This window comes from Taudactylus pleione, unplaced genomic scaffold (genome assembly GCF_031769625.1).
Source record: "Taudactylus pleione unplaced genomic scaffold, aTauple2 ptg000282l, whole genome shotgun sequence".
NCBI classification, from domain to species: Eukaryota; Metazoa; Chordata; class Amphibia; order Anura; family Myobatrachidae; genus Taudactylus; species Taudactylus pleione.
This window is the reverse complement of record NW_028284684.1, coordinates 235001-262572: the sequence shown is the minus strand read 5'-3', so window position 1 is coordinate 262572 and position 27572 is coordinate 235001. Positions and strand designations below refer to the sequence as shown.

Below are 27572 nucleotides of genomic sequence, written 5' to 3'. Positions count from 1 at the left end.
AGGGGCACCTCCTCCATTGTCCACAACATATTCACCCCACTTAGGGCTGTAACTATGTACCCGGAGTGTACCATCACGGCCGCCCAATACATGGCATCCCTTCCTAGCACATGGGAAGCCACCATACACTAGTGGAGAGCTCCATGTTAGACCATCAGCTGCTGCCTTCGTCTATCTATAGCCTGTCTGCATGCAAATTGCTACATTACACTGTCAGTGGCTGTGATGGGGGGGGGGGGCAAATTATAACTTGCCTCCGGGCGTCTGGGAAGAATTTACACCACTGTTTAGGACTATATTATTTGGTCACCTTGCGCTAATTCGATTGGTAATGGGAGCTGCTGACCCTGAAAGGCCTCCTACCTTTCTAAGTGAACTGTAACTAAAGGATTATGTGCAGTGCTACACGTGTAGTGTTGATGTCTATAATGTGTAAATGAGTGTTGTGTGTCATGAATTTTTACATTTAGATTGCGCTAGTTGTATTATGGTGTTACTGTTTGTTCTTGTCCTATAATATGTTATGTGTCATAAAAAGTGAGAAAGTGTTAACAATTTAACAACAAAAGGCAGATGCATTGAGTAGAAATTTAATAATGTATAAATTTATGGTTATAACCATGAACAATGCTGGAATATAGAGGTGTGGGATAATGGTGTAGGGCGGTAGAATGCCTGCTGAATGTGGGATCGGGTTGGAGATTAAAAAAAAAGTAGAAGGGTTTTAAGACCTGTGAGATTAAGTACTTTAAAAAGCCATATTAACTATTCTCAGATATGTGCTGATACATATCCCTAGAGAATTATTAGACACCTATTCCCTCCCCCTATTTTTTCACTTCCATCCCAATCCATCATTCAACTGCCAATCTATCCCCATACCCCATCATAATTTCAAGGTACAGACACCAGTTGTGCTCTACAAGTGACAGAATGCAGTTGCTTCCATGCAATTTGAGCAATCCCCTAGAACAACGTCTTTTTTAAGAAAGAAATGTATATTGATGTGCGGTTTTACAAAATGCAGCTTAATGCATTGAGCATTGAGCGATTTGTAATCTTCATACTGTATGTATAACGAACACTTGAATATTTGATATGTGTTTTAATTTTAGTAATTTGCTTGCTTTACATGCATAAAGCTGCCCAAACAATACACACTAGTAAGTTCTCCCTCTCTGTCTACGTCCGTATCTTTTAGGTTATTTGAGATTCAGCAGCTGTTGTTGAGAAACATCTTTCGCATGTTCTGCAGGCCACTGGTGTTACAATGTAATACTTGCCCTTTGGTTATGTTTAGTGAATGATAATAACATTTTTGGTCCTTTAGTGGTGAATCAATGTAATGTGCATTGTTTTTGTATCAACTGTATAGTGAATCACTGTAATGTTTCCTTTGAGGGCAAATATAGACAATCACTGTGACATTTATGCGCTTATACTGAGAGCAAGGTGATATTTCCTCTCCTGGTAAATAAAAGGAACATGTTAAAGTGTTTCTACTGTAAACAATATTCATTTTGTATCATGTTCTCACACTTTTCTACTTTGTCTTTCTACATTAATCACTGTTCTAGGCATGGAAAGTTAGTGCTAGCCGCTGTCAGGTCCCCTTTTCGCCAATTTATTTGTTGGCAGTTTGTCATTAGCATTATTAGTTTACCTGATAGAATAAGTGCTTAGAGCATTCCTAGAAACAAGTGCGATTTTCTGATGGTAGTCAGTTTTTAGACTTGCAGTAGACTGAAGACTTGTCCAGATCTACTAAACCTTCTATCAACTTGTAACTGTTTCTGAGAACAGGTACCCTTTTCAAGTGCCTGTTATCTGAGTACTGGTACTTTTCTTTTTCAGTACCGTCACCATTTTTCCTAGAGAAAGAACTATGGCAGAAACATTCACTTTGAGGGATAAATGGGTGGAATATTTCCTTCTGGAAGTTAGAGCATAGTGAATGGCACCGAATGTGCAGCTGTGTGGGTTGATACAAACCCAATAGTGTTTGCGATTTAAACATTGTATGAATGTCATTTTATTAATACTTATATAACAGAAGTAATCTGCCATATGCCAGACAAGATTCTCCAGGAATTACCCCTGCTTGTCCAAACACCTGACTCTGGTCACCACCATGGAGCCTCCATTATGTTGTAAATCTGACGTGCACGACGCACCAGATTTGTTGGTCAATTCCTTCACTTTGCCAGGGAGACCCGGACCACTATATAGGTACTCATGTCAGCTGCAACATCAAAGGCGCCAGATTGCAGGAGAAAGTGTGGTGAGTTTTACTTAACTATGTACAGGTCTCTGCTGCTGGGGAATGGGGACTCACCATAATTGACAACACTAAAATTAATTATTACTAATGTTTGCATTGTTGTATTTGTATAATGAATATGTGAAATGTATATTTATTTACTATATTGGTATGGAAACAATACAGTAAACGAAGCTAGTTTGCTTTTGAAACAGTTGCGTTCATTGCTCCTCATGGGTAACTCCCAAATTGGCTGTACTTAAAAACTGTATAGTGCTGGCTCACCTGATTGGAGCTGACTCATCCCCCTTCTCTAGCCAGTCCTGTGGAGGGGTGATGTACATGCACCATAAGCCCCAGTTATAGCCATGTGCGGCATTGGCATATTGCTGCACCTCAAACGTGTTGTACTTGATGTTGTCAATTGCTGGTAGAATGATTCGTCTTCTGTCTTCTTTGATCCTGGTGATGATTGGTTCAGACCTGCATACAGAAGAGTGTATAAGACACACTCCCATATCACCAAGCTTTTGTCTAGACAGTGATAGATAATGTATCCCAGTCTCACTATAGACCAGTGTTTCCCAACCTCAGTCCTCAAGCCACACCAACAGTCAAGGTTTTAAGACACCTGTGTTCAAGTATGGCTATCCCTGAAACATGAACTGTTAGTGTGCCTTAAGGACCGTGGTTGGGAACCCCTGCTATAGACTGATCGTGTAACTGATGGTTACCTTCAGTGGAGATAACCAATGAATGAACCACTGTGAGTGGTTGTACCACACTATATGAGAATATACCCTACCAATTTACTAGGAACTAGTGACATCACTTAGACATTACATTGCTGTGTATAGGTAATGCTTATGTTATAGAAGTTTCCAGCTCCTTGCTTTTCCCTGGAAATTGGAAAACAGGATACAGGATGTATGTATACACAGCATATAATTCTCCATAATGCAGGGATTTACTAGGTCTCATCAATGAATATGGATTTACAAGAAAAAAAAATATTAGTAAGTATCAATAAGGATATTTGAGGAACCAATCTTACTCTGATGCATGCAGATACAGAAGCTCAATAAATAAAGGGGGATACATCTATTTTACCTTTATAATTTGCTTTAATTTAGGCAAATATAATTTCTTTACTGTAGTTTTCGCAAAGCAAAGCATCACCTATAAAAGTCCCAGAGGTTAACAGAGCTCAGCTTTGCTTTATGATCCCTCTTTTGCCTTGTTATTATTTGCATTTTGTCAATATAGCTTCTTCATAGCTCTTATTAATATTTCAAGGAAACATCTCTGGCACCACAAAATGTGACTGCAGAATGTGACTGACGGAACATTAAGCCATGCTCTAATGGGTGTAATAAGCTGTCACTTCTAGGACATCCAAAGTAAGTAATTATCTCGTTCTCAGCCTGCTCATTCAGGCAACAGCAACTTCATGTTCCATACAGAGAATGAGATGCTTTGGTCTGTTTTATTGTAATTGTTATGTGGATTTTATCTCTGCAAATGTTATATGAAATCCTTTATTTAGGTAGTGTCAACTTGGTCAGCTGATGACTAGCAAGACTCTGCATGGTCCTGTAAAATGCTAAATTGGAAATGGAAGCTGTGTTTTATTCCTTTGTCTGTTAATTAATCCAATGTCAGCACTATATGCTATTATAGAAGAATGGTGATAAAGTCTGTATGCATCACCTTCCCATTAAACATACCTTTAAAACTGTAAAGGTCAGATAAACTGCAATAATGCTGTTCCTAATAAAGACAAAATAGTTATGCTTCACCTTGAGGCAGACAGATGGACGGACATATGTGGGGACCACCAGGGACCCTACCAGCTACTCAATACTCCTCTCAATTAGTTTTCACACCTTGCATTAAGGCTGTTGGGAGATTAATTTCCTTTTATCGGTTGAGAGGTGAAAGAGAGTTTCCAGCTAAGTGTACAGTTTGTGTTTGTGCAGTTTTTTGTCTTTTATTCCATATTCTGTCATATCTACAAATAACCAGTATGAATAACAGTGACTTTGTAGCAGGTATTACTGTATTTACTAATTTGCTTTTGTCATTCACAAATATTTTTTGTGTATTATTTCAGGCAGTACTTTAATGATAATTAAATGTATTATTGCCCTGAAATAGTAGAACACTCTATATAAAGAAAGTGAACATCACTCAGATGTGTCTTATTATGGATTAGGTTTGACTTGGAGACCAATTAAACTCAATACTACATAATACTTAGAAACATTTTCTTAGTTTAAATGCAAATAACTATTATCGTTCATTATTTGTATTCATAGTTCTTTACTACAACAAACGTGGTTAAATTAAATGTACAGTAAAAGTAATTAAAGTGCTTTGAAGACTGTGTTACTAACAAGTAAGTAAATAAAGGGTGCAGGACCCATGGCCTTCATTTGCAACCTCATTTGACTATTCACTATAACCATATCCATTAAATGAGACTGGAGAAATTAACATCTTAAATTATTCTTCCACTACAGTATGTTTGCTCATGATACATAACGATGTATACAATTTGTTCTAATTAATAAAACTGGCCTTTTTTGTATAAATTAAATAACAGAAGATGACCTATACACCCACACCCCACAACAATGACTATACATCTCTTAGTCATGTATTGTCAATGTACTTTGTTTGCCCTCTGATATTAATTTAAATGAAGTGTCAAGCAATTACTAGTTAGAACATGCTGACTGGCAAGTTCACACTGTAAAGTATAATAGTGTATTAAGCCCATACCATCCAGTGTTGAATTCCACATGAGCATCAAAAAATCCAACAATTGGTGAACTGGCCGCCTTCCATCCTTGAATCCGAGCTCGAATTAGTCCTTCCCGCCTGATATTACGAACAATTTTCACAAGCCCCGGGTACCTCTTATTCACATATTGGTCCAAGTTAAATTTTAGTTCAACTGTTAAGTGAAACAGAGAGTCAGTTCAATGATGGAGTCAGTTTTAAGGTTTTTATAAAAATATTGCGCTTTGAATGTTTATTATTTTATTTTGGTGTTTTATATAAACATTGTTCCTTTCTGCAAGTTTTAAGTCATTTGGTTTAAATGGAAATGTAGTAAGTATTTATGTGTAGATGACTCATTACATTATAACAATTCAGAAAAGAACATTGCAAGCAAATATAAAGTTATGTACGTTGATTTATATTGCATTACAATGTGTGGTCGTCACAAATGTACATATTTCAGTGAGTAAACATAAGTTCAGCAAACAAATTTACAATGATCTTCATTAGTAATATTGATAATGAATTTTTCATTTTTATTGAGGTTTGCTAGATCCTTACAGATACATATCCTACAACTTATTGATAGTTTAGAGACTCTGCATGCTGGTCATCTATGCATCTTCCTCATACAATACTAAGATGCAACCTCACGCTTATATCCTTCTGTCAAACCAACATCACTACCAACATGTCCAGCAGAAATCTGAACTCCAAACTCGGCGTGAGGAAAAGCCGCGGCCGTCCGTATCGGAGCCCTTTTTACACAGGTTCAGATTTAGTCGCACACAGATGTACAAATGTTGCACACCACATTGATCAGTGTAAGTTAGCAATGTAGTTTTGTCGCTTCTATGTGTTTTAATTATGTGAATAAGTTGCACAATTTGGGCCTGATTCAGCACAGGATGGAATAGCAAAGCTGCACTCAAGCAGCTTCACAATTCCTTCCTTGCAATTACGGTAATGCAGCAGGAGGCGTCATGCCTCCTGCATGCATTACTTACCTGAGCTGGGTCCAAGGACGCAGCATCGGATAATCTGTGATAACATCGGCCGGCTGAGTGACCCATGGGGTAAGTGAATAAGGCCCTTTGAGCGAAAAAGAAGCTCAGGCAAGCACGGGACCTGGCGCACCGAGAGGGGCTATTTGGCTCGAATCAAGTAAGAAGTAAGAATGGACACATCTGTAGCTGTAATGAGGAGACAGTCCCTCCTGGCTGGGACCCGGTTCCTGAGCAATAGATCTGGTGCGCTGATGTGCAAAACACCGGCTTCTATGGACTGTGGCCCTGATTCAGAGCCAGACGCTCTGACAGAGCGCTCGCTCTGAATCAGGGTCATCCCTCTGAATTCAAGAGCGGCCTCCTGGCCGCTCGCATAGCTGTGGGGGACCACCCACAGCTATAGCGAGTGGCCAAAATGATGGTCGCGATGGTCAAGACCATAGCGACCATTGGCCTTGCGACGAGAGCCTTGTCGTAGGGTCTTGTCTGCCGCAAGCCCTGGAGTGCTTTTGGCTCTATCAGAGCCAAAAGTACTCCCACTGACATCACTATTGATGTCAGTTGGGCCGGCCCCAGACGGTAGGCATTCCCATGAGAACGCCTCCGTCTGGGCAGCCACGCCCCCGGCACACCCACCAAAGGGGGCGTGCTGTCAATCACCATCGACAGCACGCCCCCTTTGGTGCGAGACCCATAACGACGGCTTGGCCGTCGTTATTTGGGTCTTGCGCATGAGCACGACGTAGCCGCCTCCATCGTGCGCATGCGCACTTGGCCAACATCGACCCGCTTGCGAGCGCTCAGTGCTCGCGAGTGGGTCTGAATCAGGTCCTGTATCAGCTGTAGCACTTTAGAAGTCCCGAAAGGCAAGCAGTGACTTCCCATTGGAAGCACGCTCTCTGCTAATCGCAGCCTGGACTGTCAGGTAGTGCTTCCAAAGGGAAACCACTGCAGTCACACTGTAACCAGTGCAGTCACAGATGGCAACTAGTCCACTGAGGTGGCAGATTTTTCTGGGGGGACTGCAGCCCCTAGGTAAAATCCGCCACTGGGCAGTACTATTTTTTATTGGTACTGGCACACACAGTTGGTATATTTAGTTTAGTGTTCTGTTAATTCTAATTATACAACTGTGGAAAAACTACAATCCTCATCCAAACTTTGCAGCAACGCGAATTGACTTGTTTTCCTGGGCTCTAGCAACTCATAAATACAGTGGGTGAGGTACAGTAATATATTCACATACTGGGATGGGTACATGCACACATTTCATAATAGTATAAAAGCCACTTATCTATTTATAGTAAATGCCTCTATTGGTAATAAAACAAGAGGCTTGACATTATTGGACAATGTAAGTTTGTCTAGAGGCATAATTGAAACTGTCTTTTTTATAGGGACTGTAAATGTCTTTTTCCTGAAAATGCTGTGTCCTTATTCTATATTAGGGGTGAGAGATGCAGGGTTTTCCAGAGTTGAATACTGATTGGCCAATACAAGCGTGCTAACAGAAGATAAAGAATCTAAAGACAGTGCTGGGTTAGGGAATCAAAGTCATCAAGCGCAAGCAAATATGTATTCACCACCTTACACCAACTGGATACTCCCCAGCTCAGGGTTTACATCAAGAACAGTTTTGCTATGTATACTAATTACCTGCAAGGGCCAAGCTAAACACTGTTAATGCATATTAGAATATAATCTAGATGATTCCGCTTGCACACTGTAATCCGTTTACACTGATTCTATTAATGCTCTTCAGGTGCCAGAATGGAGATCATCATCAACCTATTTTTAATTCTATTAAATTGCAAGTTGCTCATGTACAAAGAACATTTTTGTGCCCACGCAAAGTGCAATAGGTAGCTAACTTGTAGAATCACTGAATTGGTCAAGTAAAATGAGTTACAACAGTAACTCTGCTGAGGTTTTAATTCATAACAGTGTCATGTATCTTTGAAGAATGAGCCTTTACCCAATTAACATGTGCTCCTGTTATTAGAGACAGACCGTTGATGAAATGGACAGATTCAGTGCTACCCCAGCAGGGCCTCTACTTGAATCCTTGAGCAATGGGTGGAGAAAAGGGGCATAGCTGAAAATTATGTCATGAGAGAAGACATAAATTATTAACATTTAATAACTAAGTTTAGTGGTTAATTGATGCAGGTATCTCTCTGGTCACCATATCTCCATCAATCCAATTGTAAAGCACAAAGGAATATGCTGGTACTATATATGGAACTGATCATAAAAATATCAGCACAAAAATATCAGCACATATAGGAATAAGATGGAGTAAGCTACACTACCAGTCAGAAGTTTTAGAACACCCTATTTTTTACGGGTTTTTTTTAAAAGTAATTCTGACCCAGTGAATCACCTAAAATGATCAGCGGTAAACTGCTAGACATTAAAAAAAAGCCTATGTTAGTAAAAGTTATTCAGCAATGTACTGTAAGTAAGCATTGAAAGTTGATGCAAACAATTCCTACAGGTGTCCCAAATTCTGTTTATTACTTGATTACAATTCCCCTGTCTGTATAAAAGCAGTGTTAAAACAGACTGTTATATTGTCTGCATTTGGAAATTAGAGGAAACTCTGACAGGAGAAGCTCTGTCAGACCAAAAACCACAGTAGTATCAGAATACAAGTTTCTGAGAGTCAACAGTTTACATGATAGGCAGATTACAGGACAACAATTTCAAGCACAGCTCACCACTGGTCGATGTAAGCAAGAATCAGTTTCAACTTTGAAGAGAAGACTCCAAGCTACAGGTTTGAGAAATCAAGTGGCAGTCATAAAGCTATTGCTAAGATAGCAAAATAAGGAAGAGTGGCTTGTCTGGGCAATGAAATGCCACCAGTGGTCATAAAGACTGGGAAAAGGTCTTATGGACCAATTAATCAAAATTTGAAATCTCTGGTTCATCACACAGGGTTCTTGTACGCTGTCAAGTAGACAAAAGGATGGTTCCTCAGAGTGGTGGTGTAAATTATAAATACTGTAGGTGGATGTCCTCAAAGCAGTGACCACTTAGATACATAATGCTTCATTGATGCATATCTTGTATTTTTTGGTGTATTTTAAGTAAAGATGTGCACCAACCCAAGTATTTTGGTTTAGGTTCTAATTCATCATCGTGGTTTGGTTTTGGTTTTGGCCAAACCACCCTCATATGTTTTGTTTTTGAATCTGTATTAAAAAAAAAATAGCTAAAATCATATCATTTGTGCCTTGTTTTGTTCCTGCAGTATTATTAACCTCAATAACATTAATTTGCAGTCCTTTCAAGTCAATTTTGACAACCTCACAGCGTGTTTGCAGAAGCCTGCAAAGATTAGTGTGATCTGTTTAGTGCTTCTGTGTGTGTAAAAGTAAATAAAGTGTTAAAAATAGAAAAAATGCTTCTTGCCCCACCCAAAGCACAATCACCACCGGGTTTTTTTGAGCCGGTCCTGGTTGTGAAAATATGTGGGGGAAATGATGTAGGGGTCCTCCATATTTTACACAACCAGCATTGGGCTCCTGAGCCAGTCCTGGTTGTGAAAATATGGGGAAAAAAACAACATAGGGGTCCCCTGTATTTAACACAACCAGCACCGGGCTCTTTCTAGCTTAATACAACATTCGGTGTGTGTCCTGTCTTTTTTTTATAGATTTATTTTACAAGAGTACTACAGGTACCAGCGGGCCCTTAATGCCCTGCATGCTGGTACTTGCGGTTTTCCAAGTATTAGCATGCGGGGGAGGCTTACTGGGACCTGTAGTGCCCCTGTAAAAGACAATATTATTCTATTTTTGACACAAGTGGACTATCCACTCAGCACACAATGCCCAGGTGTGCAGGGGATATCCCTGGGCTTCAGAGAAGGCCTTGGGTGCCCTGAAGAGGGGGACCCCTTTATTGAGTGGTACCCACTTCCCCAGGAATCCCCAACTTGGCCTGACTAGCAATTAATGCTGCATGCTTCGGCTGGGGGTACCAATATAAGCGTGTCCCCTGGCTGTGGCATTACATCACCACTAGAAGGAGCCTGGTGCTGGTTGTGTTAAATACAGGGGACCGCTTAATCATATTTCCCCTGTATTTTCACAACTGACTCAGGAGGTCGTTGCTGGTTGTTGAAAATACAGAGGACCCCAACATCTTTTCCCCCCGTATTTTCACAACCAGGACCGGCTCCAAAAAGCCCAGAGCTGGTTGTCCACTGAGGGGACCCCACACTGTTTTTTTTTTATTTCTACTCAAAACCGGTAAGTTCAGGAAACCTAACCCACTCAGCTCTAATTAAAATATGAAATTTTAAAGCAATTGGACAACAAACTTCAAATACAGTTAAAATAAACTCTTATAGGTTATATATAATATGTAAGTGTGAGATATGAATAATAAGAAGTAATCATTAAATCAAGATCTGAGAGCACAGTGAAGTCTGTCTTGTAGTAATATGCACAGCTATACAAACAATGCTTTCATTAACTTATACTTGGAGAAAAATTGAAAATCAAGACATAGTCCTCCACAAATCTGGTAAAAATGACAAGCTTTCCTGAAAAACGAATACTTTTTAATAAAAAATATTTTAGGTATTATATTTCTTTCAATAACAAGCATTATGCTACAGATCCAGTACTGTCAAAAATGTTAATATGTATTCAGACAATGCTGAATGTTCTGTGACAGGTTGGGCACAATTAATTTCTTTAGAATAATTGGAAATTCTTTTGTGTTTTGCAGCAGAATTTCACTTACCATTGTCACTGTTGTCATCTACTAGTATGATCTCTTTCAGAAGATGGGATGGAGTGTGGTTGACCACACTGTGCACAGACCGTAGGATGACAGACAAAGCTTCATTTACAAAGATGAAGACCACGGCAATCTGAGGCAGATCATCAGGATAACTCATCAGCTTACATCTGTAAGGATGAAATGAAACATTATAAATGAACAAACTTGTTGATGAACAGGTTTGTAATAAAACTCATAGTGCCTATACTATAGGACTTTATTGATGACCTCTAAGGGGAATTCTGTTCTATGCCTCCAAGGAAAACTGTTCATATTCCCAAAAACTTGAGGACTATGGGTCTGATTCAGCAAGACACACTATTGTGATTATTCACGCAATCGGCCGATTGTTGCGTTCTGCGCATGCGTATGCATCGGGACTGCGATCGCAGTGAATACGCAGACCCATTGCAGAGTGACTGACACGAAGTACCTTTTGGGGGAGGTGACGGGGGGTGGTCGGTGAAACGCATGTGTGCCAGTGGTTTTGGACCCTGTCACAGGGGCATGCTTAGCCATCGCGAATGCCATATGCAGCTTAGGCTTCCACTGCGTGCGATGAGGTTAGCAATTTCTGAGTAAGGTCAGACCTTGTGCAACTGTGCGTGATGCTTCTATTGTACTTGATGCTATTGATGGTTTTGCAGTCTTGCTAAGTATTATGGATGTGCGTAAGGTAAGGTGGACGTCCTTATTTTAGACTGCATATAGTATTGCGATTGCAATCATTAGCATATCTTTGCAGTGAGACTGCATGCGTAATCATTTTTGAGATCGCAATAACAATCCTTGCTGAATCAGGCCCTCAATTAGGTTTATTAAATTAGGAGTGAGAGGGCAAGGTGCCATTGCAATGCTGTAGAAACAGCGGCGATGGCAGCTGAACTGCCCTTGTGGCCCGATCCAGCAACTTAGTCACGCCTTTTTGAATTGACTTACAGCCAAGCAGACTCCTTAAAGATCCATCAGATAAAACTATTCTAATTTTTATTTTAAGTATGTACAGTATATTTTAATGTTACTTGTTAAAGTTGTTATAATATACTACACTATGCAGTTATGGATAAACAAACAAGTTACCTTACCAGTGGAAACAAATGTGGAAAAGACTAGTAAATAGATAGATATATATATAAGCACACCTGCACTTTATTATTTTACCACCTAATTCATTATTATTATTATTATTATTATTATTATTATTATTATTATTATTATTATTATTATTATATTACACTAGTACTAGATAGATATTACCTGATCACAACGGCATACTGAGGACAGTAGCCACCTGATCACATTACAGGGACTCTCAACACAGTTTTCCCACTGTTATCGCAGGTTGGGTACGGGATCTTGACAATCAGAATGTCGATGTTCAGAATACCTACAGTAGTATCCTGATTGTCAAATTCCTGACAGATTTATTCAACCCAAATCTTAACCCTAACCCACCCCTCCCATAACCTAACACTAACCCACCCCGACCACAGCCTGACCCTAACCATTCCGTCCAGGAGCCTAACCCTAACCCTCCCTCTAGTGCCTAACCATAAACCTAACAAAGCCTGCTCCCCACCACAGCCTGCCTTTTACCACCGCATCCCCCCCACAATCACATCCACACCGCAGCTACTACCACCACATCTCCAACTCAGCTTGTCCCCACCACTGCATCTCCACCGCAGCCTGGCATCAAACACTGTACATTTATTAATGATATGGATTACCTGACAGCTTTTTCAGTGCAAAAGCACCTTTCACAAGGGATGCCATAAAAACAATAAATCAACATAACTGCATAAATACCCCCTAGGGTATAAACAATTAAATAGTGACATGCCCTATACTATATAGCTATCAATATCACATAATCTAAGTGGTTGCTAGGAAACATTGCACATAGTACAAGGAGCCCAGACAAGCATCTCATCCACAATCACTAAAACACTTTGTATCAGTGCTATTATAATATGTCAGTCACTAAAGCAGCCACTGTTGCTAACAAGCAAGAACATAATACATGCCTAGGTGCATCTTCCAACTGTTGGTAAATTACACTTATAAGCAGTAATGAATAGCAATTAGATCACTAGATCTGTTTAGACGAAAATCCTTTTCATTTACGTTACCCAAAATTCACAAAAGCATGATTCAACTTGTGGGGAGACCCATCATCCCATCACGTGACTCATTATACCAGGCACAATTTGTTGACTTTTACAACCTAATGCACAACAAATGAGACATGTATTTGAGATACAGTACTAATGATTTCTTAGAACATCTTAATGGCTTTATTAATATTCCTAAAAATTGTTTGTTGTTTATCCTTGATGTTTCGATTTTGTCTACCGATGTTCCCCATGGATTTCTAATATAGGCAGTGAGGAAATCTAGCTCAACCAGTCCATTACTGTATAAGAAAGCCCTCTGTTGACTATTTAATGTTGCTAATTGATGGGATTTTCAATAACTCTTATCTTTTTGTTGGAATATTGTTTGTATTTACAGTCACAGGGTTATGCAATGGGGTCAAATATGGCCCCATCATATGTAGATTTATTCATGCATCAGTTTGAAACCAAACACATTACAGATAATTTTAGTTTCTCTGGGTACACACTTTGTTATGTAAGATTCATAGATGATTTATATATGAGCTGGCAGTAAGGGATTACTCATTACCTTCATTGATCATTTGAATGGACTTTATACCACAATTAAGTTTACTTTAAAATACAGTGCTTGCATGATTTATTTTCTCGATGTTATAATCAAACATGTTGAACAAGGGTTTTCTACTACTGTACGGGAAGGACAAAACAAACCCCACTCATCTTAGGACTGAAAGTTTTCATCAGAAACACTATTGGGCACTAATTTTCTCAAGTGTGGATGTGATTCTTTCGAGATTGAACAAACCATACTGTATCTAATTGTTTAGAAATTAACAGTAAACAATACATTTTTTGGCATTTATTTATCAATTAACAGCTATTTATATTGTGCACACCCTAAAGGAGACCCATGCAAACATGAAGAGAACATATAAACTCCACACAGTGCCCTGGTCAGTAACTGAACTCGTGACCTCAGTGCTGTGAGGCAGTAAAGCTTACCACAACACCAACCATGCATAAAAGGTAAGAAAGAGCTTTACATTTGTTAATGTCTACTCACTATGATATATATAATGCAGCAATGGCACATTGTTAATTCTGATCTCACTCTGGGTAAAGACATCAAGAAACTGCCAGGTTTTTACCACAAAGAATGTGTGAACATTAAATATATATTAGGAAAAAATTACATTATTAGTTGCGACAAAATAATATGGTTAACCAGAAATCTGGAGTTTACAAATGCATTGGTTGTGTTACCTGTCAATTTTTGAAGATTGGTAATAATTTCACACACCCTAAATCTAGAAAAATCCTTACCATTAAACAACATATTTCAGAAAATTTATGTTGGAAATGTCTGCTCTCTGCTGTCCGGGCACTAAGACCCAGGACCACCGAAGGCGCGCCTTCTGACTTAGCCAGCTCTCCCTACTTTCTTCTCCTCTAGTAAAGGATTTACCCCTGAGTGTCTCCTTATATGCCACAGTCCAAGACCTCGCAATACCACTGTGTCACCACAGCTATACTGTACATCCCGCTGCTACCATTGTGCATACAGATGTGTCTTTGCTCAACTAGCCTCAATACGCCATGCAGCGTGATATGCCTGGCATAAGTGAGCAGCCAGGTCCTGTGCAACTCTGTTAGCATTGGGATTCTTTTTTTCAAACAATAATGTCACATACATGTAAGTTGCATAGACTTTACCAGTACTACAGGCATATAGGTACCTTGAAAGAACATCAGATAGCAAACTGATATTAAGGGTTTTAATCTGAGTACAAAATTTTTCCAATGCATCAAATATTAAAAAAAGGATTACGTTTAGATTTAGAGGCATATTCAATTGGTGGTGAGTTTCCAATTATCTTAATAAGTCCTTAATTACTTACATTCCGCAGTGCTGTCTTCTTCCTCCAGCGTCAGGGCCTGGTCTCATGCAGCAGCGGTGAGTATGTAATATGTGTGAGTGTTTGTAAGTGTGTATGTGTGTGTGCATGAGTGTGTGTGAGTGACCTTTGGTATGTGACCCCCCTTGTGTGTGCCCCCCTCCCTGTAATAGGCGCTGGGAGAACTATATCTCCCAGCAGCACTTGCTCCTCCTACCAGCTTTTGGAACCTCCCAGCAGCCCCCTCCCCAGTGGCAAGATGAAGGGGAGGCCACCAGGAGCTGCAGAGACCACTGGAGACCCCAGGATAGGTACGTGTAAGTGCATACCCGCAGGATATTCCACAATTGGGCATGAGGGGTGCAAGGTTTTTGACCTCGCTAAATCTCGCACCCAATTGGATAAGCCCCTTAGATTAATATGCAAAATAATTTCAAGAAATTAAAAGAAATAAAAACAGAACAACTCACTTAAGGGAAATATGAAAAATACTGCCGCGTGGAGATCACTTAGGAGGATTGGACAAATCTAGTCTGCACAGACTTCTTCAAAATATTAAATCCCTCCTCATCCATCTTACCAACTGTGACAACTTTCTCCCCTGTATCTGGAGATAAAGTCATAGCACTCATCCGGTCCCTCCCCATCCACCTACCCCCTTAACCCTATACTCTCCTCATTAGAATTCTTAGTGCTTATAGTGTGCACCTACATCTCCCTTATTTGTCTACTGTAACCTTCTATCTCGCCGCCCAGAATCCCACCTCTCTCCACTCAAATCTGTCCTCAATGCTTCTACCTAGCTCATCTTCTTCTCCAAATTTACTACGTCTGCCTCCCCTCTCCTACAAGCCCTACACTGGCTTCCCCTCAGAACCCATTTCAAGCTTCTCACACTCACAAAGCCCTTACCCAATCCTCTCACATCTCTGACCTAATTTCCCTTTACACTCCCGCCCGCTCACTACACTCCACAAATTCATGCCACCTTGACAACAATAGTAATAAATGCTAAAGTTACAGTAACTAATATGTACACAACACAGTACTTTAATTAAGTGTTATATACATTTGACAGTCTGTCTGTGCCTGGACAGTGTTATCAATAAATACTAAGTACTTAATTAATTTAAAATAATAAAAACCTCTCTTGCTGTTTTAATCTTTACCCAAAAAAGACAAAAAATCACACAAAAGCATTCATATTGTCACATGTCACATGCACTGTATTACCCACAAACACCTTCATCCCAGTGCTTTTCGCATATCCATGATTTTCAAAAAGTCATTGCTATGCCTTTAAATGCCTGATTTATACAGCCACATGCTTCTCTCCCTTGTTTTTTCTATCATATTGAGATTGTTTAGATAATTCTACATGATTTAAAATCAAATAGAACTGTCTCTGATGGTTCTATTGAAAATGGTGATTTTGGGTCTATTTTTGGTGTATTTTCAAATCGACTGTTAGTAAATAAGTTTTTCTATTGATGGTTATGGCCAAGTACCGATAGTCTATTTGAAGTTCTATATGTTTGAAGTGGAATTTCTGGGGATTTTGCGTCAGTTTTGCCTTTAGTAAATACCTGATTGTCAAAATCACTACCAATTCACCTCAAGATAAAATTAAACTGAAAATCGATCCTTAGTAAATTTACCTCCTGGAGTCGAAATATGCAAACGGTGTACCTATAATGCAGTAAGCAGAACGAAATGCATATTCTACAGAAGAAAGACATGTATGAAATACTCTACATGCACATAATATATTTGTAACATAATTTCTGCATTGAAACATTTTATTTTATAATTTACTATTCATGTAAAGTGTATATAGCTATATATATAGCCCCAGCATTTTCATATGGGGGCTTACCCAGTCACATACTGGCCAATGTTTTACAGAACAGTCATAAAGCTACATACATTGTTCTTCTTATTAATTTTATGAATAGTTTATTTTAAATATCTAAATAATGTTGGTTACCTGATTTATTAACACGGAGGAAATAATATGCAATATTTTACCAAATATGCATTTCATGAATGTAGGAAATGAAACACTAATTTAAGACTGTGTTTATGGACAATCTAATATATTTAAAGTTTCAGAGGAGAACAATAGAGAAGCCTCATCCTTTAAATTTATTTTTTTGCACCCAACTCACAGATCTCTTGAGAGTAAGAAAAGATGACACTTTAAACTGTCAGCCTTGGTTAATGGACTCGGTAACTCACATATGGGCTTTCATGTCTTTACCTTTTTACTAGGGAATCTTAACTGGAGAAGACCTTTGCTATGCCTGTGAGTCAATAATCTCTTGGGTTTCTTTAGGATTAAATTCTAGTGTCTGGCACTACTCACTCCTTATATGGGTACAGTGTATGTGTTTGTATAGATATATATATATATATATATATATGCAAACACACATGTTCTGTACATATGCAGTATAGGCAGTATAGGTATTTATTGGTGGATACCCAGCCACCAGGGGGAACTTGCAATAGTGGGGTAAGACGATTTGGGGATGATGAATATAGGCGAGTGAACAAGTACTTATTTCTGTTTGACCTGGGAGCACTGACAGCTTGACAAAGGTGCAGCAAGCACTGAAATGGCTGCTGTCAGGTTCTCAGGGCCACCATCAGTGGGGGACTGCTGGGTCTGGAGTCCTGGGCCCGGCCAGAGAGAGGGGCTCGACCAGGGACTGACTTACTAGCGATGTAACAGGGGCCCCAGCACATACCGGATCATCACTGAAGATCTGCAGCGCTGGGCAGTCGTCACTGACTACTGTCAGGGTTTCAGTAGATAGTTCCCCTCTGTAGATCTACCCTGAGAACTATACTTCCTGGTGTCTGGCCCCTCCCCTGGACCAGACACCTTACCATGAGCTCAGAGCAGCCAGATTAGCATATACTTGAGCTGTGATCAGCACACTCTTTCCTCTCCAGCACACTCTGCTACTAGGACTCCTCCTGGGACCTTGCCCTTGCAACAGTGAGGGCTCCAAAGTCACTGAGATAGAGGTAAATGGGGAATGGGGGCACATAATGACAGAAGGGAATGTGTGTGTGGGGTCACTGGCAGGCAGAGGGGAGAGTGTGTGTGGGGGGGTCACTGGCAGGCACAGGGGAATATGTGTGTTTGTGAGGGGTCACTAACAGGCAGAGGGGAGTGTGTTTGCAGGGGGATCACAGGCAGGCACAGTGGAATATATGTATGTGTCTTTGTGTGTTTGGGGGGGTCACTGACAGGCAGAGAGAAATGTGTGTGTGGTGGGCTACTGACAGGCAGAGGGGAGTGTGTGGGGGGGGGGTCACTGACAGGCAGAGGGGAGCAGTGGTGGGCTGGGCTGGGGGGGCAGGGTGCCATGTGCCCCCCGGGCCGCAGCGTCATATGGGCCACGGGCCGCGGGCAGTCTGTGTCACTGTGACGGAGCCGGCAGCTGTGTGTTTGCTGTAATCAGCAGCCGCTGAGAGTCTGTCAGACTCTCATCGGCTGCTGCTGCTCCCACTGCGGTAGCCATCTTCCAGCTCCCGCAGTGGGTAATGGGAGAGACGTCATGAGTAATGACGTCTCTCCCATGCAAAGCGGCCGGAAGAGCTGTTAGCGGCGGGACCAGGAGCGGGAGTTTCAGGTATGTGATTTTTTTTTATTAAGTCTCTCTCTACTGGGGGGGGGACTACTGGGGGCACTACCAGGGGTGGATTACTATGGGGGCACTACTAGGGGGGGATTACTACTGGGGGCACTACCAGGGGGGTGGATTACTACTGGGGGCACTACAAGGGGGGGACTACTACTACTGGGGGAACTACAAGGGGGGACTATTACTACTGGGGGCACTACAAGGGGGGGCTACTACTGGGGGCACTACAAAGGGGGGGACTACTACTACTGGGGGCACTACAAAGGGGGGGACTACTACTACTGGGGGCACTACAAGGGGGGGACTACTACTGGGGGCACTACAAAGGGGGGGACTACTACTACTGGGGGCACTACAAGGGGGGACTACTACTACTGGGGGCACTACAAGGGGGGGCTACTACTACTGGGGGCACTACAAGGGGGGGACTACTACTACTACTGGGGGCACTACAAGGGGGGGACTACTGCTACTGGGGGAACTACATAGGGGGAGTGGACTACCACTGGAGGCACTGCATTGAGGGACCACTGCTGGGGGCTCTATATAAAGGGCAATACTGGGGGTACTGCATAGGGGGGAGACTACAACTGGGGCCACTATTTAAGGGGCATTGCATAAGGGTTACCACTATTGGGGGCACTGAATGGGGGGTGGACTGCTACTGGGGGCACTATATAAGGGGCACTGCATAGGGGGTACCACTATTGGGGGCACTATATAAGGGGCTTACTACTGGGGGCACAAGGGGCACTGCACAGAGGGGACCACTACTGGGGGCACTATATAAGGGGCTTACTACTGGGGGCACAAGGGGCACTGCATAGGGGGGGATCACTACTGGGGGCACTACTGGAGGCCTGCATGAGGGTGTTCTCTCCTGTGGCACACGGGGGCACTGCATATGGACACTACCACAGGGGGCTGCCCCATATCTTTATTTTTACCTTACATTAATCCCATATGGACCCGCCTCCTCCCTGAAACATTTGAGGGGGGGTGCGCCATAGCACGCACATTCTTCGGGCACACTGGCTACACGCTACTCCTCTGCCAGGGCCGCCTGCATGCATTTGCTCCCCAGGCTAAAAGTTGCCAGCCAGCCCCTGGAGGGGAGTGTGTGTGTGGGGTCACTGACAGGCAGAGGGAAGTGTGTGCGTGGTGGGTTACTGACAGGCAGAGGGAAGTGTGTGTGGGGGGGTCACTGACAGGCAGAGGGGAGTGTGTGTGTGGGGGGGGGTCACTGACAGGCAGAGGGGAGTGTGTGTGTGGGGGAGTCACTGACAGGCAGAGGAAAGTGTGTGTAGATCATTGGCAGGCACAGTGGCATATGTGTGTGTGTGTGGGGGGGTATCACTGAAAAGCAGAGGGAAGTGTGTGTGTGTGTGGGGGGTCACTGACAGGCAGAGGGGAGTGTGTGTATGTGTGTGTGGGTGGCACTGACAGGCAGATAGAAGTGTGTGTGTGTGTGTGTGGGAGCACTGACAGGCAGAGGGGAATGTGAGTGGGGGGTGTCACTGAAAGGCAAAGGGGAATGTGTTCATGGGGGGGTTCACAGACAGGCAGAGGATAATGTGTTTGGGGTGTCACTGACAGGGAGAGGGGAATGTGTTTGAGGATCACAGAGCGATAGAGGGAAATGTGTACGTGTGTGGAGGGTTACTGACATACAGAGGGGAATGTAGGGGGATCACTTACACAGTTGAAATGTGGAGGGATCACTGTGAGAGAGAGTGGAATATGGAGGGGATTGCTGAGAAAGAGAGGGGGGGAATGTGGAGGGGATCTCTGAGAGAGAGAGAGGGGAATGTGGGGAGGATCACTAAGAGGGAGGAGAATCTGGAATGGATCATTGAGAGAGAGAGGGAAATTTATGAGAGTGTCATTGAGACTGGGGAATGTGGGGGGATCACAGAAAGAGGGGAATGTGGAGGGGATCAGTGAAAGAGAGAGAGAGAGGGCAATGTGGAGGGGATCGCTGAGAGAGAGAGGAGGGAATGTTGAGGATCACTGACAGAGAGGGGAATGTGGAGGGGATCACAGAGAGAGAGAGGGGAATGTGGGGGGATTGCTGAGAATCTGGAGGGGATCATTGAGAGAGAGAGGGGGTGATCCTGAGACAGGTAGGAAAGAAGGGGGGGATCACTGACAGAGAAATCTGGAGGGCAATTGCGGCTGCCTGGTACAATAAAGTTTTATTCTTTTTCTTACTGAGACAAGGCGCATGTGATGCCATGACATCATGCATGCCGCAACACTGAGAGGAACCAGCCACAGCATGTAAAGGAGCAGCCAGAAGACACAAGAGAAGGTAAGTGTCTGTGGTCTGTAAGGGGCTGGAAGCAGGGACTGGCTGGAGAGACATAAGGGGTGCTGTCTGGAGAGACAGAAGGGGTACTGTGTAGAGAGACAGAAGGGTACTGTGTAGAGAGACAGAAGGGGTGCTGGCTGGGGAGACACTGTGGGGTTGGAGTTGCAGAAACACAGGGGGGAAGGGGGCCTGCCTATTTTGTCAGTCCCGGGCCCCATATTTTCTGAAGGCAGCCCTGCAGGTTCTATACTGTGGTATGGGCTGGTTCAGACGAGTAACGTCCTATTTTTTTTTATGTAAAATAAACTGCATTTTTTTGAGTGATGGTTCCAATCTAGATATCTTACTGGCTGTGATGAAGATGAAATTTGTTTAAGCCATGCACCCTGCTGATATATATACACTATAGCTCATTAATTTCAATACACCCCCAGATTTGTTGATTTCTCTATAAAGGATTAATTTGATATGTGTGTTTTGCACAGAAATGAGGCCCCCTGTTGCGACTCGCATGTGCGGCATTCCCCATAAAGCCACACCCTCTAACAGTGAGGCCATGCCCCCTAACAGTGAGGTTACGTCCCCTAATTGGTGATCTAACAAACGGATAATGTCTGATCTCTTAAAATAAACAAACTACACCCACGAGGTCACAAGGTGCTTGTAGTGATATCAGATACATGCCCAATGCTGTTTTGAAACCAATTCATCAACACATACAGAGTGGAAGAATTCTGGTTTTCACCTTGTATTGTGATACTTGGAACACTTGTGGAAACGTGTAAAGTGTAAAGTGGTCTTGTAAATGGCATCCAGGAAAGACTTAGCAATCAAGTGATCTGCCACAGTCGCTTTGAGAAATGCAGGGTAAAATTGGCAAATTGCTTGCCTGGAGAAGGTTTCACTCAGTGGCGTGCAGTGTACCATCAAGACATATGCCGTGAACAACAGTGTATGTGATCGCCCCAACACAAAACAGGAAGACTAATTTATCAGTGTGTGGTCCAATGGGATTTATTCCAAACAGCTCATCAGATCCGTGCTGTGCTGATGGAAACGATGAAGAAAAGCATGTCAATCACGACAGTCAAACACCGCTTTGTAGCCAAGGGCTTAAAGGGATGTGTTGCAGCCCGAAAACCTTTGCTTAGGCCCGTAAATAAAAAGAAGAGGCTATTGTGGGCAAAAAAGCACAGGAGCTGGATCACTAGTCAGTGGAAGAAGGTTCACTGACGAATTGAAGTTTGAGGTGTTTGGGTCCAAGAGGAGCAAGTTTGTTTGTTATGCAACAAGCGAGCACATTCTTTCTGCTTGCATTCAGCCCACAGTCGAGTATGGAGGAGGTTCCATTATGGTCTGGGGATGTTTTGGAGGTAGTGCGGTTGGTGATTTCTTAAAAATTGAAGGAATCATGAACTCCAAACGCTATTGCAACATCCTGGTGTGCCATGCCATCCCTTCTGGCACTAACCTTATTGGTCGTGGTTTCACACTACAGCAAACTAATGACCCAACACATACGTCCAGTATAAGCAAAAAGTATGTTCAGTCAAAACAACAAAAACAGGTGCTGAAGAACAGCGCCGTAACTAGGGTAGTGCGACCTGTGCCATGGCACAGCCCACCGCAGGGCAGGGGGCGCTGTTTGGGCCTGTCAATTTTTTGTTTATTATCATTCTCACTTGTAGTTTCCTCTTATTTTATCCCCAGCATCTCCTGGCCTCCCCTATCTCTTCCCTGGCCCTTCCCCATGAGGTCATGGCCCTTTTTCGGGTGTGTTATCTCCCTATTTAAAAAATAGGGGGGCGCCAATGCTCTTTCTGGCACAGTGCACCAAAAAGTCTAGTTACGGCTATGCTGAAGAACATGGTTTGGCCACCCCAGAGTCCTGATTGCAATTCAATTGAACTTCTTTGGGATCATCTGGACATGTGTGTTTGAGATGTGCATGTAACAAGCCAAAATCACCTTTGGGAGTTGCTACAAGACAAGTGGGCTGCAGTCAGGGCTGAAACTTTAGACAAGTTGACCGACAGAATTCCCTGTGTTTGCACTGATGTGTTCACCGCTAAGGGTGGATACTATGATGAGAGAAGGAAATCAAACTTCAATTTATTTGTAAACAATGTGTATGAGTACAGAACATGTTTATTTGCCAAAATAAATATATATTCATCACAAACTAGCTTCTTTTGTTCATTACTTTCCAAATCGACGATTTGGGTGGTGTATTGAAACTAATGTATTTCATGTTGTGCAACATGAACTAAAAAACTAAATCTGAAACCAGATGTTCATATACTTTCCTCCTGTGATTTTATCATTCTCTGTACTTGATTAAATCTAGCTGCTGCAAACATTATTTTTATTATTGTTATTATGATCCTTATTTTATATAAAACTGTCAGCTTTAGTCAGTGCTGTATACAGAATTATGCACACAGGGTTGGTGCCAGGTTTCTAGGTGCCTGAGGAAAAGCTTCATCCTAACCTCCCTGCTCCTCCAATACCCTCTTCCTAGCCCCTCTCACACGCATAGTTGACTTTTTAAATGTTATTACATTTATAAACAAGATGCATATGTGCAAACAACACACTATATAAATAAATATACTCCTTCCTAACTGCATATAGATGTCATCTAAAGTGGATTATATATAAAGGTTCTGTCATTTCTCTCTCATGGCATATAAAGTTGCATGTGGGGTAGGCGTTTGATTGCATATAAATCGGGATGTAGTGGGCTCTGGTGGCATATAAAGGGGCATGTGGGAATCTGGTGGCATATAAAGGGGCATGTGGGATCTAATGGCATATAAAGGGGAATGTGTGAATCTGATGGCATGAAAGGCTCTAAAAAATAAAATGTTGTCACCATAGTAACCAAACCCCCCTCAGATCTCCTGATATTATTAGACAATTCAGTGAGCGATAAATATTGGACTCCTCAGAATCAGAGATAGAGGGGAACCAGAAGCCTGTAGGGAGGTTTAACCAAGGCAGGAAAGTATGTGTTTTATTTTCTATGTCTTATTATGATCATTTTAATATGTTTAATGATCCATTTATTTGCATTATTGGTCATGCCATGTTTATGTGTGTAAGGTTGGTTAGGGATATGTGTGGTACACATTCCTAGGAATTTATGGGGTGCTTTTTTACATATATATTTTTTATGCATTCATTTAGTGTTTGTGTAAAATGTCATTACCCAGGCCATAATGTAGTATGTCATTTGATTTGAAATAAGTATATATAGAGAATGCTGACTTTTGCAACATTTGTGATGATAGTGATGTCATATTATGTGCATATACTTGTGCTTATGTAATGCTTATTATTGGAATATTTCTAAAAATAAGGAAAGATACAGAGGATTACAGTAAACAGATGTGTCCTGCTACATTCAAAAAAAGTAGGTGGTGCCTATTGACATGTGTCAGGGAGTATTAAATATCCTTTATTAACATTTCATATCTAATTATAAATATACATCCAAAAGCTTGTAATAAACTCCCGGGAGTGTAAAAACACATAAATAACGTGTACTAAATAGAACACAGTTTATCAGATCAATAGTGTGTATATATACAAACAAACAAATGAAATAAAAAGTTCTCTAATGATCCTCAGCTGGTAGGTATACACAAAATTCCAATGTATCTGATAAACTGTGTTCTATTCAGTACACGTTGTTTATGTGTTTTTACAGGCCATTGGCGCTAAGGTCATATCTTTTGATAAGTGTCCTGCTACATCTTTGCTCCATATGCCATGTAGCTCACCATGCTAGTCGCGCCCTGCCGTGAAGATGTATCTCGCAGCATGCTGCAGTAAGGCGCAATGTAACGTACTGAAGGGCTGGAAAAGCCAGAGTGTGTAATATAACTTTCTGTCCACCAGATGTTGCTTTTCCTAAACTGCACAGCGCATGCGTGAAATAGCTAACAAAGCTTTTGTAGCGCCATCTGCTGATTGGCTGATGGAACCTGTCTTTCAATACACTATACAGTAGTAGTGGTCTTTGTTTGTCATGAATGAACAATGGACATCGGTATTTCTTTTCTATTTTTTTTTTCTTTTAAATCTTCACTACAGGATTAAAAATAAATCACTTGGTTTGTGAGTTCTGTCATTTATAAAAATACATATCTGTGTTGACCAGATGACGAACAACCAACAATACTCTTAAGGAGCTATACTGAACTCAATACAATGCTCCCAACTTCACACCACCTGGCATTTCTATGTTATTGTATGCCACCCAGCTGCATTTTATGTTAAACCGCTATTGACATTGTACAATATTGTACACATTCCCTGCTGTAAAGTCGCACACATCACATCACATACACGACAGGTGTGAATCTTGATAGGGCTGGCATGTGTGGGTGAGTGGTTATGGCGAGTGCCTTACAGAGTGGGCACCCCGGGTTCGAGACCTTGGAAGAGACAATGTCATTTTGTACATCAATATTTTCATTATCAATTATTTTTAAATAAATCTTCACTACAGGATTAAAAATAAATCAATTGGTTTGTGAGTTCTGTCATTTATAAAAAATACATATCTGTGATGGCCAGATGATGTACAACAAGAATTAAATAAAGACAGAGCAATTCAAGTTCCATACTCTTAAGGAGCTCTACTGAACTCAATACTGTACAGTACTGTATCTTCTTTGTATTATTCTAATCATCTTTATACAGAACTCTGGAGTGTACTGAAGTGACAGGCAAAGCTCTTCTTCCCCTGCCTACCCTGACCGCTCTTCACTGGTAAATGAGCTCTGTGTCTGTGACATACTGTACTGTGGAAAAAAGGGGGGGCTGGGCTGCACATCCTAATTTTAACATAATAAGAGGTGCTACCATGCTGAGACCTGTAGTTCTAATGCAGAAAAAAGGGTGGGGGGTGCAGATGCACTCAAAGCACTAAGAATACTAAATATCAAAATATATGTTATAAACTGTCAATTAACATGGTTTTCTATTGAGGTTCTAAGTAAATGTTTGGCCAAAGATGTTTGCCCACCTACCACATCATGGTGACCTTATCAGGTGGGTCCCTAACATCCCTAATACTGACACATATACTGCCCCAGATGATGTTAATTAGCATGGGTCAGTACACACATGTAATGGGCACTATTATAGGTAAGTCCTAGATAAATTTATATAATGTGTCAGTATTAGGGATGTTAGGGACCCACCTGATGAGGTCACCGTGATGTGGTAGGTGGGCAAACATCTTTGGCCAAACTTGTACTAAGAACCTCAATAGAAACCATGTTAATTGATAGTTTATTATATATATTTTTATATTTGGTATTCTTAGTGCTTAGAGTCCATCTGCACCCCCCCTTTTTTCTACATACTGTACTGTACCTTTACTGTAATGTATATGAGATACAGTACACAGTACACTACTGTGTCACGTAACTTAAATAAAGGACAGTACTGTGACATACACTATAAAGTGAATAAGATGCACTACTGGGACATAGGCCCTGATTCAGTGCCGGACGCTCCTTGTGAGCGCTCGCTCTGAATCTGGGCGGCCGTTTTTTTTTTTTGCCGGCCTCCAGGCCGCTCGCTAAGCTGTGGGTGACCATCGCGACCATCAGGCTTGCAATGAGACTATTGTGGTAGCTTTAATAGAGCAGGAAGCTCACTACTGACATCACGAGTGATGTCAGTAGGGCCGCCCTCAAACGGCAGGCGTTCCTCCGGGAATGCCACCCCCCCTCCCCGCCTACAAAACGGGGCAAGCTGTCGATCAACATTGACAGCCACCTCGTTTTATTGCAAGCCCCGGCGCAAGTGATTTCTCGCTCTCTCCGCGGCTCGTGCACGCGAAGTGCGCACGCAGCGTGTGCGCACTGCCCGGCCATCAACCCACTTGCGAGCGCATAGTGCTTGCGAGCGGGTCTGAATCAGGCCCATAATGTGACGTAATGTTCTGTAAGCTGCAGTGCTGTGACATACTGTAACGTGAAGAAGTTTCATTACTGTGTGATGTAACGTGAATAAAGGGCAGTACTGTGTTGCAACATGAATAAGCTGCACTACTTTGACACAGTATCATGACGTACTGTAACATGAATAAGCTGCACTACTGTGATGTAACGTGTGATACTACTACTGTCCCCCTGCTTTCCAGCTGCATCCAGGTGAGTGCTGCACCATCTGTCATAAAATCACACCTTAAGGTACAGTAGTGTTCATTCTGATACCATAGGCCTAATCAGTTGACCTAATCACTCGCCCACACATGACAGCTGTATTGAGACCCACACCTGTTGTGTATTTGATGTGACGTGTGTGACTTTACAGGAGGGAGTGTGTACAATGTCAGTAGTGGGCTCAGCATGCGGTACATGCCATACAATGAGCTCAGGGGGATTGAATAGTAATGAGTGATGGTAGGGGGAGGTGGTAAAGGGACTTGGGTGGCCAAACACACAGAATAGGTGAGAGGTAAATTGCAGAGTAATGTATTTTGAAAGTATAGAACCAGAAATTATCTCTCTTTATGAAAAACTTCCCAACTTGGACGGCCCTGTAATGTGTGCAATACAATGTCTACTGTATAGCGAAAATGTCAGGTGGTTGGAAGTTGAGAGCAATGTATTGATTTTGGCAGAGTTCCTTAAGAGTATTGAACTTGAATTGCTCTGTCTTTATTTAATGCTGGTTGTGCGTCTTCTAGCCAACACAGATACCTGTATGCATTTTT

General features: G+C 41.9%; 1 protein-coding gene across 1 annotated transcript in view; it reads right to left on the bottom strand.

Moving 5' to 3' along the window:
* Positions 1–27572, bottom strand: part of GALNT9 (polypeptide N-acetylgalactosaminyltransferase 9) — a 301146-nt gene that overhangs the window by 155514 nt on the left and 118060 nt on the right. The window contains exons 3-5 of the mRNA XM_088482157.1: positions 10813–10979; positions 5045–5219; positions 2546–2743 (exon numbers count right to left, since the gene is read on the bottom strand). Of these exons, the coding sequence (XP_088338283.1) occupies positions 2546–2743; positions 5045–5219; positions 10813–10979 (540 nt within the window). The remainder of the gene's footprint in view (positions 1–2545; positions 2744–5044; positions 5220–10812; positions 10980–27572) is intronic.